Source organism: Coffea arabica, chromosome 8c (genome assembly GCF_036785885.1).
Source record: "Coffea arabica cultivar ET-39 chromosome 8c, Coffea Arabica ET-39 HiFi, whole genome shotgun sequence".
In the NCBI taxonomy this organism is placed as follows: domain Eukaryota; kingdom Viridiplantae; phylum Streptophyta; class Magnoliopsida; order Gentianales; family Rubiaceae; genus Coffea; species Coffea arabica.
In genome coordinates this window covers 3,576,131-3,592,242 of record NC_092325.1, presented here as the reverse complement: position 1 = coordinate 3,592,242, position 16,112 = coordinate 3,576,131, and the positions used below count along the sequence as shown (strand labels likewise).

The following is a 16,112-nucleotide window of genomic DNA, read 5'->3' as shown; positions in this document are numbered from 1 at the left end:
ATGAATATTGCATGATAGCCAAAAAAAACCCCCATATATATATATATATATATATATATATATATATATATGCCCTAGAAATATTTTCGGAATACTGTGAACTGTTTCCAGTAATAGATCGTGATGTGGATGACCGGATGAGTGATATTTTTAATTTAAACCTAAAAAAATGGCCATGCAAAACTTTGAACAGGATAAACGATTTTTTTCAAGCCTATTACCTCAACCACCCAAATAGCATAGCCATAAACTTCTACTACCTTGGTTAATCATTATCAATGATTACGAGGGAAGATTTATCATTCAATTTGACGAATTAGAATAATCAGAATGAAAAGGTTAAACTTTGTGCCGTGGAGAATATGTAGTTTAATAGAGACAGAGTGTAGTTAATAAGACAATAGGGTATGTGGCAAAGAAAAAGACATGCCCTTATGCTTGTTCCCTCTAAGAAGGGTACATAAGTAACCTAAAAATGGTTTTTTTGGTTTTAAAATTACTTTATTCTAGGTCATAATTTTTATGAGCTTTTGGTCTTTTATCAAGTACCGTACATGAGATTTAATGAAAGTTACTTTAGCGGCTACTTGTTCTTTGGTGAAACCTCGGGTCCATTTGATAGTTTGATCGTATCTTAAGAGAGGTAGATGTAATTAACCTTTTTGAGCTCCCCCCTCCCCTGGCAGCTCAGACGTTTCCATAATCTCATCTTTAAGAGCAGGTCTCAAATTCGACTCTCGAGAGTTACAGTGCCATGATCCTTGGGGCGAATTCTCACAGTCTAAGAGGAGTAGTCTGGCCCGCTCAGGTGATTCTGGTCAGATCAGAATACCTTCCAGTCGGAAAAAAAGTAATTAACCTTTTTGTTAGCAATCAAATATTTTGAGAATCGTTTCCTATATAAAAAGTTTAGAACAAATTATTTGCAGAAAAAAAATAAAATATGGTTTGCGATGTTCTGTTCATCCAGTGTTTTTGGTCTGAAGGTTTCAAAGGTTATTTTCATCATTTAAAAGAGCCAAAATACTGAAATAGTAAGAGTCTTGTGGTCCAATTTACCCCTGACGCATTAAATGAGCAAAATTTTATTTTTGACTTGAAAGGGCATATATGGCCATGGAGTGGCAGGATTGGTCTTGTTAAGCTAAAAAAGATAAAAGGAAAAAGCCAAAAGGTATTGCAATAGCAAATTTTGTGCAGCTGAAAGTTACCCTGAATCATTCAAATCGAAATAAAATTTTTGCATTATCAAACATTCTTCATTTGATTTCTTTTGGAAAAGTCCAGATCCACCTAAGGTTTTGAAATTTGCAATGTCTGTTTTGATGTTTTGTTTGGAGACAGGTTGAAAGACTGTTTATTCCCTATTTCTTAGTTTCACTATATATATATATATATATATATATATATATATATATATATATCACTCAATCTAAAGTCACAATTATCCTCTATGAAAAAACAAAAATTAAAAAAAAATAAGAATGAACTTTCTCCTTTGTATTGTACTTTGTACCATGCAAAAGCTCGTGTAAAATTACGAATTTGCAGAAATTTCTAAATCTTTAACCAGTGGACAGCGAAATTTGTGGTGTAATAATGCAATATTTTTGTATGGAAATAAATACAGCAGCCTGGGCTACGTATATGAGATCATTCTGCCCTAGTTAGCAGTCGACTTCCAATCCGGCCCTAACCCTACGATTTACGTAGAATTCCTTCAAGTTTAAGCCAAACTTCTGAAGAAAATCAAACTGAGACTATACTAAGGTCATATATTTGTTTTGCTTGAACCCTTTTGAAATGCATTTTTTTCCAAAAAAAAAAAAAAAAAAAGCGATCAAGTAATGGGCTTTTAAGAAAAAATGGTTTCCTATTATTATAGGACATTTGAAATTTTGGAGTTAATTAATGTTTAATCTTAAAGCTGTTTCGTGGTATAAGTTCTTTTATATTGTGTTTAAGGTTAATATACGCACAAACGTCGTGAAGTTCAAGAGCATCATATGGATTCTGAACCTTCTTTTTTTTTTTGGGTACAAAAGCACAGAAGAGCCCTTTACATTTTGATTTATTTCCTTTTTTTTTTGGCTAGGTCTTCGCCAAAGTATGATTACGTTTGGGTTAAAATATTTCTGTGCAGATGAAAATTTGACATTACAAAAGATATAACTGTTAAGGTAGTTTGCAAAATAGGAAAGGTTTGCACCTTTTGAAGCACCCTTTCACAGTGAAACTTCATGTTCCTTCCAACGGTTACATGTGAATAGTTTCAAATAGTTTTTCTGTGTTTTGTGGGTGTATAAATCAATGGGTTGGACACTAAAAAACTAACTTAAGCATTTTTATTCTTGACTAGACAAATCCAAGAATTTGCTACTTGGTTATCTAATTAGAATTCATTGTATCCTAGAATTTTTGCCCAGAGACCGGATTAGCAAGATAGTGGGGGTAATCAAACTTCAAGGAAAGTGATTACACGCCTTGAATTCATCAAGTCTTGATCCCCATTTGTGTAAACTTATTTCTACAGAATTCTCTCTTGAATTTTTCTGGTTTGACTCAACACATTCTTGTACTTCTATATCATATTTTTTTACAATGTTGAAGTTTGATTGAGTGACAAGAATGGAGTCTGCCCAAGAGAGTGCCATCAAAGTCATGAACCAAGATTTCATTAAGTTGGACAAACTTGATGGAACCGGAACCAACTTCAACCATTGGAAGGACAAACTTATGTTCTTCCTCACTGCATTGAAGGTGGCTTACATTCTCAATCCGAATCTTCCAGAAATTCCTGCTCCTGCGGAGGGTGAGTTTGAGGAAGTGACAAAGCAAAGGCAAAAGCGTGAAGAGGACGAGATCATTTGCCGAGGCCACATTCTCAACACCCTCTCGGATAGTTACTACGATATGTTCCAAGGAGTACGAAATCCAAGGGAAATCTGGGATGCAATTGAGCAAGTGTATACAACCCAAAAGCAAGGTACAGATAAGTTTCTCATTAAGAAATATTTTGAGTTTAAGTTAGCTGATTCCTTTTCTCTTATGGACCAAATTCATAATCTTCAAGTGATAGTTTCTAAACTTAAAGATTATGGTGTTGAAGTTTCTGAATCTTTCCAAGTTGGTGCAATAATTGCTAAGTTGCCACCATTATGGAATGATTACCAAAAGAAGTTGCTTCACACTTCTGAAACTTTAACTTTATCTAATGTTTTGAAACATCTTAGAATTGAAGAAGAGGCTAGAATACTTCAAAAACTAGAAGTTGACAATGCTCCTTAAACTAATATGGTTGAAGAGAAAATGAATTCTGGTAGTAAGAGAAAGAGGCCTGAGAATACTAATTCAAAAGACAATAAGAAAAGAAATAGAAATTGTTACAATTGTGGTAAGAAAGACCATTATAAGGCTGAGTGCAAACTCAACAAGAAACAAAAGAAAAATGTTGCTCCAAGTGCTAATCTTGTTAATGAGTGTGCAGAAATTGTAGCAATGATGACTCTTGGTACGGTGACTGAACTTCATATGATGAAACCTATGCCTTCAAAGGATTGGTGGTATGATTCTGGTGCTGCAATTCATGTTTGCAATGATAAGAATCAGTTCAAGAGTTATGAACTTCTTGAAGGTCATGAAGTTGTCATGGCAAATGGAGTGAAAGCCAAGGTTCATGGCAAGGGGGATGTGCATCTTCAATTCACATCCGGTAAAAAGTTGGTCCTTACCAACGTACTTCATGTTTCCGATGTTGTTAAGAATTTAATGCCTGCGGACATTCTTACAAGAAGGGATTGAAGGCTGTACTAGAGTCAAATAATGTAATTTTGTCAAAGAATGGTGTATTTGAAGGGAAGGGCTATTCTTGTAATGGAATGTTCAAGTTGAGTATTAATAGAGTGAATGATATTTCTGTTTACCCCTTGGCTTCTACTTTTTCTATTTGTTCTTATTTTTTGTGGCATGGAAGGTTAGGACATGTGAATCATAAAGTGTTGAAATTTATGTCTAAAGATGGCCTAATTTCATATAATGACTTTGGAAATAAGAAATGTGAAACTTGTGTTCAAGCCAAGATTACAAGGTTGCCTTTTCCTAAAGTTGAACGACAAACACAAATGCTTGATCTTGTGCATTCTGATGTGTGTGAATTCAATGGTTTTCTAACTAGAGGTGGAAATAGATACTTTGTCACATTGATAGATGGCTGTTCTAGGTTTGTGTATGTGTATCTTATGAAACACAAAGAAGAAGTATTTGGTATGTTTAAAACATACAAGGCTTTAGTAGAAAATCAATTGAATAAGAAAATTAAAATTTTGAGAAGTGATAGAGGGGGTGAGTACTTCCCTAGTGAATTCTCAAAATTTTGTGAAGAAAGTGGAATTGTACACCAAACCAGTGCACCATACACACCACAACAAAAAGGTTTGGCTGAAAGAGAAAATCGAACTCTTGAAGATATGGTTAATTCCATGCTTGTGAGTTCAGGGTTGCCAAATAATTTGTGAGGTGAAGGTTTGTTAGTTGCATGTCATGTTCATAATAGAATTCCTTCCTTAAAAACTAGAATTTCTCCCTATGAAGTGTGGAAAAATAGAAAACCAAATCTGTCTTATTTAAGGATTTGGGGCTGTATAGCCTACTATAGGGTCCCTGATAATAAAAGGACTAAATTGGGACCTAGTGCCCTTAAAAGTGTATTTGTTGGCTATGCAGAAAATTCAAAAGCCTATACACTACTTGATCTTGGTTCAAATATAATAGTTGAGTCAAGGGATGCTGAGTTCTTTGAAGATAAGTTTCTTAAAGACTCAACAGTCACTATAGGTCCATCCTCTCCAAATGCAGCCTCTTCTAGTGGTACAAAAAAGAAAGAAATTGATACTCCTAGTGAACCTAGGAGGAGTCAAAGACAAAGAAAAGAAAAACAATTGCCCCCGACTTTGTGTCTCTTCAAACTATTGTTTTCTAGTAGAAGGAAATAGAGATTCTCTACTAAATAAAACTCCAATTTTGTTGAGTGTAGAGGACGATCCTAAAACATATGATGAAGCTACGAAATCGAGAGATGCTGCATTTTGGAAAGAGGCTGTGAATGATGAAATGGACTCAATATTGTCTAACAATACTTGGGTTCTTGTCGACTTGCCTCAAGGTTCTAAACCTATTGGTTGTAAGTGGGTATTTCGCAAGAAATATACCACTGATGGAACTATTCTTGCTTACAAGGTTAGATTAGTGGCTAAAGGCTATCGACAAAAGGAAGGAATAGACTATTTTGACACATATGCACCTGTGGCTAAGATAACCTCTGTTAGAGTACTACTAGCTTTAGCTTCTATTTTTAGCTTTCATGTGCATCAAATGGATGTTAAAACAGCTTTCTTAAATGGTGATTTGAACGAGGAGGTGTACATGGAACAACCGGAAGGTTTTGTACTCCTGTGTAATGAACATAAGTTTGTAAACTAGTGAAGTTTTTGTATGGCTTGAAACAAGCTCCAAAACAATGGCATGAGAAATTCGAATCTGTTTTACTCTCTAATGGATTTAGGTACAATAATGCTGATAAGTGCATTTATTCTAAATCCAATAGTGAGTATAGTGTGATTATTTGTTTGTATGTGGATGACATGCTAATTGTTAGTGCTACACTTAAAGGTGTAGTAGAAACTAAGAAGTATTTATCTTCTAAGTTCAAGATGAAAGATCTTGGTAAAGTAGATACTATCTTGGGGATTAAAGTTAAAAGACATAGTGGGGGGTTTTGCCCTGTCTCAATCATATTACGTTGAGAAAATATTAAAGAAGTATCAATATTTAAATGTGAAAGAAGTTGGCACCCCTTTTGATCCTAACTTTAAGCTGTATGAGAATACCGGTAAACTAATAGCTCAACTAGAATATGCTAGTGTTATTAGTAGTCTTATGTATGCAATGAGTTGCACTAGGCCGGATATTTCATACTTCGTTTGTAGACTAGCTAGATACACTAAAAATCCAAGTAAAGATCATTGGAAAGCTATTTGTAGAGTGATTGGTTATCTTAAAAGAACCAAAGATCTTGGGCTCTTTTATAATAGTTTTCCTAGTGTTCTTGAGGGGTTTTGATTTATTCCCTTTTCTTATTTGTAGTGCTTCAAGCCAAAGTTTGATTGCATCGTAGTTTTGTGTGGGTCAATCTATTTCCTTTCCAGATTAAAAAAATTTTGACTTCAGAAAAGACATAATGAATCAAAGTTCCAGTGCACCAAAGATGTGGACAACTTTTACCACTTTGTCGTGCAAATTTTCTAGATTATAAAAGGGTGCTTAGCGTTATACTGATTTTCTAGGTTTTGATTTACACCTCATTGACAACAAAATATACCCGGTCATGGAAATCTGTGGAAACTCAGTTAAACTTTGAAACTCAATGGATAACGTTGTACTCTTTTTGCGAAGTGATGATGCATAACAGCACAAGTGTATATACTATAAGCTTTATAACCAAAGCCTCTAATCACCTTAAAAAAAAAAAAAAAAAAAAAAAAAGCCTTCTAGCATTACTTTTTGACTAAAACTTCTTTAATTTAAATTATTAATAATGGAAATGCTCTCTAGAGAATGAAATGATGTTTTTCATGTTCAATCTTGCTTGCTGCCAAACAGGTTTTTCGCATTTAAGGATTCACAAAGTGTTAACGGACTATGTAATTGCAGGCAAAAGTTTAATAGCCATATATTTGATCAAGCAGTGGTCCACGTCCAGTCTGACCCAAACCCTATTAATTATTTATGTGGAATTTGTTATGCCAAACTAGAGAAGTCAATCAAATCGAGATGTACTAATTATATATATATGTATATATATCAGAAAAGAACTTATTCCAAGAAACAATATCTTGCTATATTAATTAAAAGCCCATTCACTAATCACTTTCTTTAATGAATTTCAAAAGGGTTCAAGCAAATAAAACCATATATATATATGTGTGTGTGTGTGTGTATTATTTTGGTGGGATAGTATAATTTTCTTAAGTTTAATATGCGGTCAAACCGTCTCAAGTTTAAGAACATCACAAATATTTCTTGGCCTCGGATGAACATAACTAGCTGATCTTAAGAACTAGGAGTGGACGGACGTCAGAGGCTATTCAAGGATGAAATCAAGTTGATGGTAAAACTAGTATTTTTAATTATGTCTGAATATCATGATCAACGTTTCGGGGAAAAATATTTAGCACAAATATTTTATGGTAAAACTAGTGAGGGATCACTAGTTATAATTTGGTTAGAGAAAAATACAATTTTGATACTCAAACTTTGACATACAAGCGTTTTTAATTCCCAACTTTTGAATAAAAATAAATCTGGTATCCAATCTTTCAACTTTTGAACACATTTAGGGTGCGTTTGATAAAATTGAAATCTTAAATCTGAATCCATTAAGTTATTCAATTGTTAAATATTAAATTAAATATATTTGAGTATATATCATATTTAGTGATAAGTGAATAACCTATCACTAATTTTCGAGAGTAACTTTTGCCTAATAAATTCAATGCCATTTAATTAATTCAAATGTTCAATTTTTATGTGAATATATGAAGATTTGTATCTATTAAATTTAAGTACTGAATTAAATTATCAAACAGGTCCTTAGTACCCTTAACGCTTTTTTCCCAAATTACAATTAAAAAGAGTCATGTGATAGTTACATGTCTAACAACTATTGTATAAAAATATATATATTCTTCTAACACTAAATACTAAGTTGAAGGACTAAATTTTACGTTTTTTGGGCATTTTTTTATACAATAGTTGGTGGACTAATTTTCTGGGATGAGTGGATGACTTAATTTTGTTAGCAACTAATTCTATTTCGAGATAATGTTGCTTTGGAATACATTACCGGTATTAAATGACAGCCTTGATGACGTGATGCATGCATTCTTCCACGACGCTCTACAGGATTAAATTGTAAACCCCATCTTGTGTGTGTGTGTGTGTGTGTGTGTGTGTGTGTGTGTTTTTTGGCTGGACAAAGGGTGCAAATCAGCTCACCTCAGGAGAACCCTTTTCATTTTAGCTTGTTTCCTTATCTTTTTTCTGCTCCATTCCACCCCCCCCCCCCCCCCGGGTCTTCCCAAAAAAAAAAACCAGTTCTTCATGTGTGTAAGAATGATTACCGCATAATTTTCTTTGGGTTAATGGATTTCCTTTCCAGATAATAGATTGTCCCTGGAAAATATATATATATATATTGAAAGAAAACTCTAGTAAAGGCACCAAAGAAAAGTATAATTCTTCCCTTTAATGAGATAATTTCTACCGTTAACCACCTTAAAAATGAAAAAGAAAATGGCAAGCCTCTAAAACAAATGGAATTGCTGTGACCTACAGATTAAAAGGTCTTTTCTACGTTTAACCTAGTTTGCCGCCAATTTGTGTATAAAGTTAATGCAACTAATATTTCTCTTAACGTACTAATACTCCGTGCTTATGTGCTAGAAAGAGACACTAGATTCTTGAAAGTATACTTCAAACCACTTCGAGGATATTAATACCACAAAACCAAAAGAAGACAAACAGATAAGAAAACGAGAGATCAAAATCATTACAAAACCAGCATTCAACCATAAATTCTTAATAACATCCATGTATTTTGTACTCCATATTAAACAAGGGAAGAAGTCAATGCCCGAACCACTACCCTTGCTGGCAGGTGAAGCCACACCGCTGGACCGGAGATATGTATTTATCTTAGCTTCACCAGCCAGCAAGGATAAATGTTTGGTGCGCTCTTGACTTCCCTACACCATCCCTTTTCTTTTTTTCCTGTCTCTTATCACCTGATTGCAGGCAAAACTACCCTCTTAACACCCTCCCTAATTACATATAAACTGCCCCATCTCTTCCTAGCTATATACGCAAAAAATAATGATTTTGTTAAAATACTATAGAGGAAGAGATGAGGGCAGTTTAGGGTAATTAGGGAGTGGAGACCTGATCAGGTTGGACTGGTGGTGCAGGTGCCGATGGCTCGCCCAACGAGGCGATGATGATGTTGTCATTGTCATTCGAACTAGTAGTGCCAATGTTGCTTCCATGGTTGCCTAATGCAGCACTGATTTGCTGGACTGTGTTGCAGATGTGTTGGTTGATGGCGGTGACACTTGAAAGGTTGAGCTTTGCAGTTGGGATGGTGCTGGCTAGGACTTGGAGTCCCACAGTGAGCAAGCAACCGGAGAGATCAGCAGGCAAATTGTTTCCATTTTCAGAAGTCTGATCATTGTCCAGGCTGCTGCCGTCATGGCTGCTGCTGCCATTTTCAAGGGGGTGAATGACGAATCCCACTGGCAGGAGAGGGATGCATTCAGGGTCTTCACCGTTCATTGCTAGCTGAATTGAATCAACATCGACTGTGGTGTACACAATTAAACTTCCAGAATCATCGGTGCAGCTCTCTTGCAGCATCAGCTCCACCTTCTGGGATGAGTTGCTCGCCACCTGATTTTATTCATGATTCACCATTTGAAAACGATTATTAGTCCAATGCTCCAAAACTTGGATGAAATGAAACTGATCAGTTTGAAAAATACAGTAGGACTTGCATTAATACGAAGAAGAGAAACGCAATTTCCAGGATGAGAGCCATTGGCTATATGAGCCACTTCTTGCAATGCATTCCCATTGGAAAGCACATCAAGCTGTTGCAGATAAATCACAAAGCATACGTATCAGTTTCTAATTTATACTTTTCTGGCAGGAAAAACAAAGAAACAATAATTTTTTTTTTTTTTTTTTTTTGGTAAAAGCTCTAGCTTATGTATTAATATAAACCTGAGATCTGCGTCGTTCATCCCTGAGGAGATCAAAGACTTGGTAGTGCGGATATGGCAACCAAGTGGTTGAGACAGCAGTGAGAATGAGGCCATTGGGTTCACCAGGTCCTGAGACTTTCCTGGTTGCAATTCTAACTGTGTCCTCAGCAGAATCAGAAAGGGCTGTCCATGATTGCCCACATGCATTGCTTATATTCATACAAAAAGTCCTTATCATCCTCTGCGACAGATACATCACATTTTTTCTTGCTTCTGGAGATGGTATCACTGTTGATTACTCCACAAATTAATCAGCCAAATCCCAGAAATAAAAAGAGTAAAACTAAATATAAAGAAAATAATAAGAAGAAAAAAATAGATATATACACACACATATATATACCTCCAAGATCAGAGATGTTTCGGGCCATTAGGCTAGCAATTCTTTCACACTGTCGTTGCAAAACAGATAGCCAACGTTTTGCTCCAAAAACATTGCCGCTGCTGACCAAATGGTTAATTGTTTGATTGAGAGGGGTTGAATCAATTTCCACGTGCTCCACCCACGTAACCTTTGCATGTAAACAAGGGGTTGTTAGATAAGTATTACGTTGTAATATGGTTTGTACGATGACCTAGTCTTTTTAAGGTAAATACTAAAAACTGTTGACCTAGGACAGATCATATGCATGCACTTGGGTGCATAAAAGAATATGCTTTAACATCTTAGGTTATTAATCTAATCTAATTATTAGTACTTGACAAGATTAATTAAGGGACTTGGTTTTTAGTGGTTTAGTGTAATTTGAAGACGAAATTACCCTTGAATATCCATTGGGCATATCTTGGATGATACACCCAGAAGGCCTTCTCTTGTAGTAGGGAATTGTAGGGTAACTGTTGTTGAAATTGTCCAGGGGGAAGTCCACAATTGCCCAAGTTCCCCCCTCGGCATTCTGGTGGCAGTAACGCAAGAAATGAGACTCTCGGGTGGGCACCAATGGAGATGGGACTTGCAGTTCAGCATACATCTGTAACACCAACCAAATTGCAATTAAACCGCAAAATAAGCCAAATTATGCCAGAGATCTACGAGTTGTGAAGTCCTGTACACTTGAATTACAAAATGATAAAGACAAATTTGTTTGGAGGATTAACTACTAACCAGCTGAAGAGAACCACTAGCATGACCAGAAACCCCAGAGGTAACGACTTGAAGGGTTTTTGCTCTAGAGACAATTGATGGGAACAGTTCCATCCATTTGTTCTGAAATAACAAAAAATGCACACAAACAAAACATTAGCGGATGTCGGATAATTATTCTCAAACTATGGCAATTAGCAATCTAAGCGTAGCGTTATTATGCTATAATATGTAATCACGTGCGAAGCAAGTGCTATAATTTAAAAAAAAATAATAATCAAATCAAACATTAGCGGAAATTGGATAATTATTCTCAAACTATGGCAATAAGTTAATCTAAGTGTACCATTATTAGGCTATCTAAGTGTGACGTTATTATGCTATAATATGTAATCACGTGCAAAGCAAGTGCTATCAAATTAAAAAATTAATCAAATCAAACATTAGCGGAAGAAAACTGTGGACAATTATTAGGCTTTAATATGTAACTATGTGCAAAGCAAGTGCTACAAATTAGGTATATCTTTGGCTAAACAACTCAGAAATAATACGAAGACGACTTCTTTTTTTTCTCAACAATCGGAATTACTGGAAAAAAATACAACAAAGTTAGATTAACACTCAAAGATAATCGAAATTCTAGTGCAAAATACAATCTAAGGTGGAGTCCACAAACCAACACCATCCAGCCAATTGATAGTTGGAAGTGCGGCTGAGAACCTAAACCCACCCCACAATCTTTTGATGTGGGATGGAACCCATCCCCCCCCCCCCACCCCAAGCACACGTCTCACAGCATCAAGAAATAATACGATGACTTACAGCATCAAGAAATGCATCAACCAGAGTGATGCTATTCATAATAACAACCGCATTGTGGCGGGTGGCTTCGGTCCTGACTTGGGTTGGATTCTGCTTGAGGTCCACTCCCCACTGAAACAACCTTCTGTACTCGTCCACGTTTAGCACTTCTTTTGAACCATCGCTGGTTCTTAGCCAAAGGGGTTCACAAGCTTGGCACATCTTCATGAGCTCCTCCACGGATGAAATAGCCAGCTCCATTGCAATGCTTTTCTCCTCGTCTAGAATCAGAACTCCGCCAGAAAAGTTGGGATTTTCTGGAATGAACGGCATAGATAGCATGCCTGGGCAGTCACCAATTGGCTCTTCAAACTTCCTTGGAAGCATGTTGATGTCCAAATCCAAGGAAGGAGCCAAAAGGGAACTTGTCCCGATTTCTGGGATTGCCCTCCCACCGTACTGCGAAAGCAAGGCGCAGACACGATCATACTGCATTAACTGAAACAGGGTTAGTGAATCTAATTTTGATAATAGTTCTTTTGATTTTTTTTTACATGGATTTGAACCAATTTGGTTTGGGAATCGCGAAAAACTGAATAAAATAACGTATAGCACGAAGTTTGCACAGAAGAAATAATTCAACAAGTAGAAAATAGTATGAAGCACAAATTCTGCACATAATTAACAAGTTGTTTAACAAATGGTCGTGCTTTATGAAATCAATGGCAAAACTAAATTAACCATTAGACTAAGAAAAAAAAATTATTTTGCAAAATAAAGAGTAACCTATTGTTTTTTAACAAAGTGTGCACAAAAGAAATAATTTAACAAAAAATAGAATATAGAATATAGCACAATTTCTGCACATAACAAATATTTTGTACTTTATGAAATTAATGCAGAACTAAATCAAACACAGGATTTAGAAACTTTTTTTGCAAAATAAAAAAAAATGGACTGTCCACACTCGCTTGGTGTACGTGAAAATGATAAGCTTATTAAACAAAATAAGACTACTAATATCCTAGTTCAATGTACTAGAGACTTTTCGTATTTACTATGAAAAATTTGACCAATCTACGAAAAATGGATAACCATAAACCTTTAGGCACGAAATTGAATGCAAATGGATAAAATCGAGACAGCATTCCTATCAATAAAACTAACACCAATTTAAAGTAAAGTAAATAGAGAATTGAAAAGAATACCTCTTCCTTGAGCCTCGCATTTTCAAGACGAACAGCTTGCTCATCAAAGCCCATCTCGCCAAGCACCGCCGGACCACCACAATTGGGGCAAACGACGTTCCTAAGGGCAGCTTGCAACCTATAGTTCTCATTCTTCAAGCTCTCATTCTCAGCTCTAAGTATAACATTATCTGCCCGGTCTTGTTGTGCCTACATAAAATAATACCACATTTAATCCTTATTAAGTACGTACAACATTAAAGTAACAGGAGATACATTAAAGTCCTAGCTTAGACGTACAATAATCCTAAAGAAATTATCCTATGATAATCATTAAACCAAATGATCATAAAATGGGATCCGTACATACGCATCCCATTAACCCTATACAGCATGCAATAAATTCCCTGTTTGTTTTGGGATCCTTATGTCTTAGTAGGTGGGGGTTGACTGCACAGTTGCATGCACACCCCACTCACCTTGCACACCCCACTAGTGTATATTAATGGAATTGCAGACCACGAAAGCAACCGGAAGTAAATGTCATGCCTCCCTCTTCCACCCTTTCCCTTTCCCCTAGTTAGAACTTTTCAACCTTCCGCGTGGTTATCTGTCACGATTTCTTGCCCTTTAGCTTAGGGCCATCAAAACGATTCTTGACTCCTGTGGGTGAAAAATATAGTATGTCTTGGAAATCGTGTTAGATTGTGCGAGTGTTTCTTTCACAGCTGGAAAACCCTCAGTTTTTAGCTAGGGTTTTACGATTCATTTCGATTTTCAACCTCTGTGGATGGTGAAAGTGAAAATTGAGAGGAAACTCCACCAAGAAATTAATACGAGTAATTAATGATGTAGGTAAACGCTAGATATCTATACCTTCATCTGGGTTCGACGGTTTTGGAACCAGAACTTGACCTGACGCGGTTTCAGGCCTAAATCTTGGCTAAGTTTCAGCCTTTGCTTGTCGTCTGGATGTGGGCACTCCTTAAACAACCTGTATAATTCGAAGCATTAACATGCATGTATTAGTGATGAAACTGATCGATAAGTTTAAGGAAAACAAAGGGGGAAAAACATGAATCCTTAACCATTTTCCTGATTAGGGTGAAAAAGGGCTTGACAGAAAAGGGGAAATGTGATCATAAGGAAGAAAACCAAAAAAAAAAAAAAAATCATACGCCTCCATTTCTTGGATCTGGCGAGCAGTATGCCTATGGTAGCGTTTTTTCTTTGTGGGCTGCTGTTGTTCGGCTTCTTGCTCGTTCCCGGATACTCCTCCTTCGACATGTTCACTTCCAGAACCACTTTCCAAGATCTCCTCCTTGCTTCTTGACATCCCGTTTTCCTCCTTCTAAAAGCAAGGTTATTTAAAAAAATTTTAAAAAAAAATTGGTTTAGCCATTTTATTACAAAAAAAAAATCATGATCAAGAAAAGAAAATTGAATCACGTAAAATATCAAAAGCGAGTGAAATAGGAATGGCATTTCCAATAAGGAAAAAAAGCTGGCATTTGAAAGAGGGCTCACGGGAATAAGGGCTGGAGGGAAAATGTTGAAAGGGAGGTTAGTCATGAAGCTGAAGCTAGGGTTCTGGATGGAGGAGGGATAATAGGAATCTGAAGGAACACCATTCCCTCCCATGGATGACAGAATCTGGCAATCTCCAAACATCTTCGCTTGAAACCTTTTCAAAAAGAAAATTCTGCGGTGGAGATTATCAGCGATTGTCTCCTTTCCTCCTCCTTAGCTACACTGAAAACGAACAAAGAGAAAAAGTTCAAAACAAAATTTACCATTACAAGATAAGCAAAAGGGGGCAAACAAAAAAGAAAAAAAAACCCCAACAAGGGATGCTTTCGAAAATGGTAACAAAACCAAGCCCCTTACCAAAAAGGACGGACTATCACAATCACACCACTGATGAAAACACTCTGTTGATAGGGATTTAAAAGGAAAAATTAAAAGGGAAGGATGGAAGGAAAAGAAACCACAAGGAAAACAAGGCACAAAGGGACTTGGCGAAAACAACGAGGAGAAGGTAGGATGAGGACTGAGGAAGACTGGTTAGTCTACTGAACGGCAAGGATCAGTTAAATAAGCGTCACAAGGAAGAAGAAGACAGAAAAGGGTAAAGATTTCAGGGGAAGTGAGGTCATTAAAATCAGTTATACGTAAAACATTTGAAAGTTAATGTTTTTCAACCAAATTCACACCTCGAGAGAAAGAAAGAAAGAGAGAAAATCTCAAACATCTTCATACTTATCTACCTAGTCATCAGTCCTGTAGACCATCCTCTTCCCTTTCACAAAAAATAAGAAAGATGCAATACCAAAGTATTTAATGAGAAATCTTAAACATGTTAGCCAAGAAAAAACGAGTGAAATTTATTACTACCAATATATATACCTCCCTCCACTATCTACTCTCTAGTGTGTCGGTGTGATTTAACTTCTTCCCTTTTCTTCTTCAGCTACCTTTGTTATTTTCTTCAACCACTCTGGCTTCTTCTTCTTCCTCTCTTGGTCTTTTTCTCTCACTTTTAGTTGGGATTCTAAGAACCCTGATTCTCTTTTTTCCCAATTTTTCTCTCTCTTTTGTAATAAGTGGGATTTACAGGACGAGTGAGGGGTGGTAAATGCGGGGCTTTAACTACGGTGGCTAGAAAGAAAAACCGCCGGTTGAACAGTCGGCTATTGTGTAGACGTGGAGCGATATTATTGGACAAATATCCGTTTCGCTGAGTGAGCTCCCATGGAAGTCAAACCTCTCTTTCTTCAATTGAAACGCTTGGTCAGGAATAAGCGCGCGTGGCGCTAGTTTCCTTTTGATAATTTGTTTGCATGGGGATGTAAGAAATTAGGGCGATATTTGTCTTCCCCGTTTTCTTTTCCATTTTCAAATGAAGTGATTGGCATATAAGGAGCAATTAGTAAGTAAAAATCAAGGAGAATTAGTAATCACCAATGGATAAAGAAATTAATAAGCACTATATGTGATTAAGTGTATAAGTTTTGATCAAGAAGTAATTAGACGTTAAAATTGAAGAACTGAAAATTGCAGAAGCTAGTATTAGTAGTTCAAAGAATACGAACCACTTTGCCTTAGCATCTAACAATGAATAATTGGATACTAGAGAGAAATCATCATTCCAAAGTAAATTCAGGTTTT

General features: G+C 36.1%; 2 protein-coding genes across 6 annotated transcripts; one reads left to right on the top strand and one right to left on the bottom strand.

Annotated features, from left to right (window-relative positions):
- Positions 1–2,628: 2,628 nt before the first annotated feature.
- On the top strand, positions 2,629–3,288 carry LOC113707105 (uncharacterized). Its single transcript, XM_027229266.2, has one exon. The coding sequence runs from the start codon at positions 2,629–2,631 to the stop codon at positions 3,286–3,288; it is 660 nt and encodes a 219-aa protein (XP_027085067.2).
- Positions 3,289–8,581: 5,293 nt separating this feature from the next.
- Positions 8,582–15,558, bottom strand: LOC113707415 (homeobox-leucine zipper protein HDG5-like). 5 transcript variants are annotated; one of them, XM_027229726.2, is made up of 12 exons: positions 15,351–15,558; positions 14,472–14,696; positions 14,123–14,295; positions 13,821–13,938; positions 12,966–13,154; positions 11,779–12,255; positions 10,978–11,079; positions 10,634–10,843; positions 10,216–10,384; positions 9,832–10,100; positions 9,603–9,698; positions 8,582–9,498 (listed from the first exon to the last, which is right to left on the bottom strand). In XM_027229726.2, exons 2-12 carry the CDS (start codon positions 14,613–14,615, stop codon positions 8,980–8,982), a joined length of 2,466 nt encoding a protein of 821 aa, XP_027085527.1. In that variant the 5' UTR covers positions 14,616–14,696; positions 15,351–15,558; the 3' UTR covers positions 8,582–8,979. The 5 variants fall into 5 exon arrangements, with proteins under 5 accessions (XP_027085527.1, XP_027085532.1, XP_027085531.1 ...); XM_027229731.2 differs by having other exon boundaries at positions 11,779–12,246; XM_027229730.2 differs by having other exon boundaries at positions 14,123–14,292.
- Between the last annotated feature and the right edge of the window lie 554 nt (positions 15,559–16,112).

What these genes read in the sequence shown, in the direction of transcription:
- LOC113707105 (XM_027229266.2), top strand. Translation starts at nt 2,629, where the DNA reads ATGGAGTCTGCCCAAGAGAGTGCCATCAAAGTCATGAACCAAGATTTC.
- LOC113707415 (XM_027229726.2), bottom strand. Translation starts at nt 14,615, where the DNA reads ATGTTTGGAGATTGCCAGATTCTGTCATCCATGGGAGGGAATGGTGTT. An exon ending in CTAGTGGTTCTCTTCAGCTG is followed by an intron (nt 10,844 to 10,977) that starts GTTAGTAGTTAA and finishes TTGGTGTTACAG; the next exon opens with ATGTATGCTGAACTGCAAGT. An exon ending in AAACATCTCTGATCTTGGAG is followed by an intron (nt 10,101 to 10,215) that starts GTATATATATGT and finishes AGTAATCAACAG; the next exon opens with TGATACCATCTCCAGAAGCA.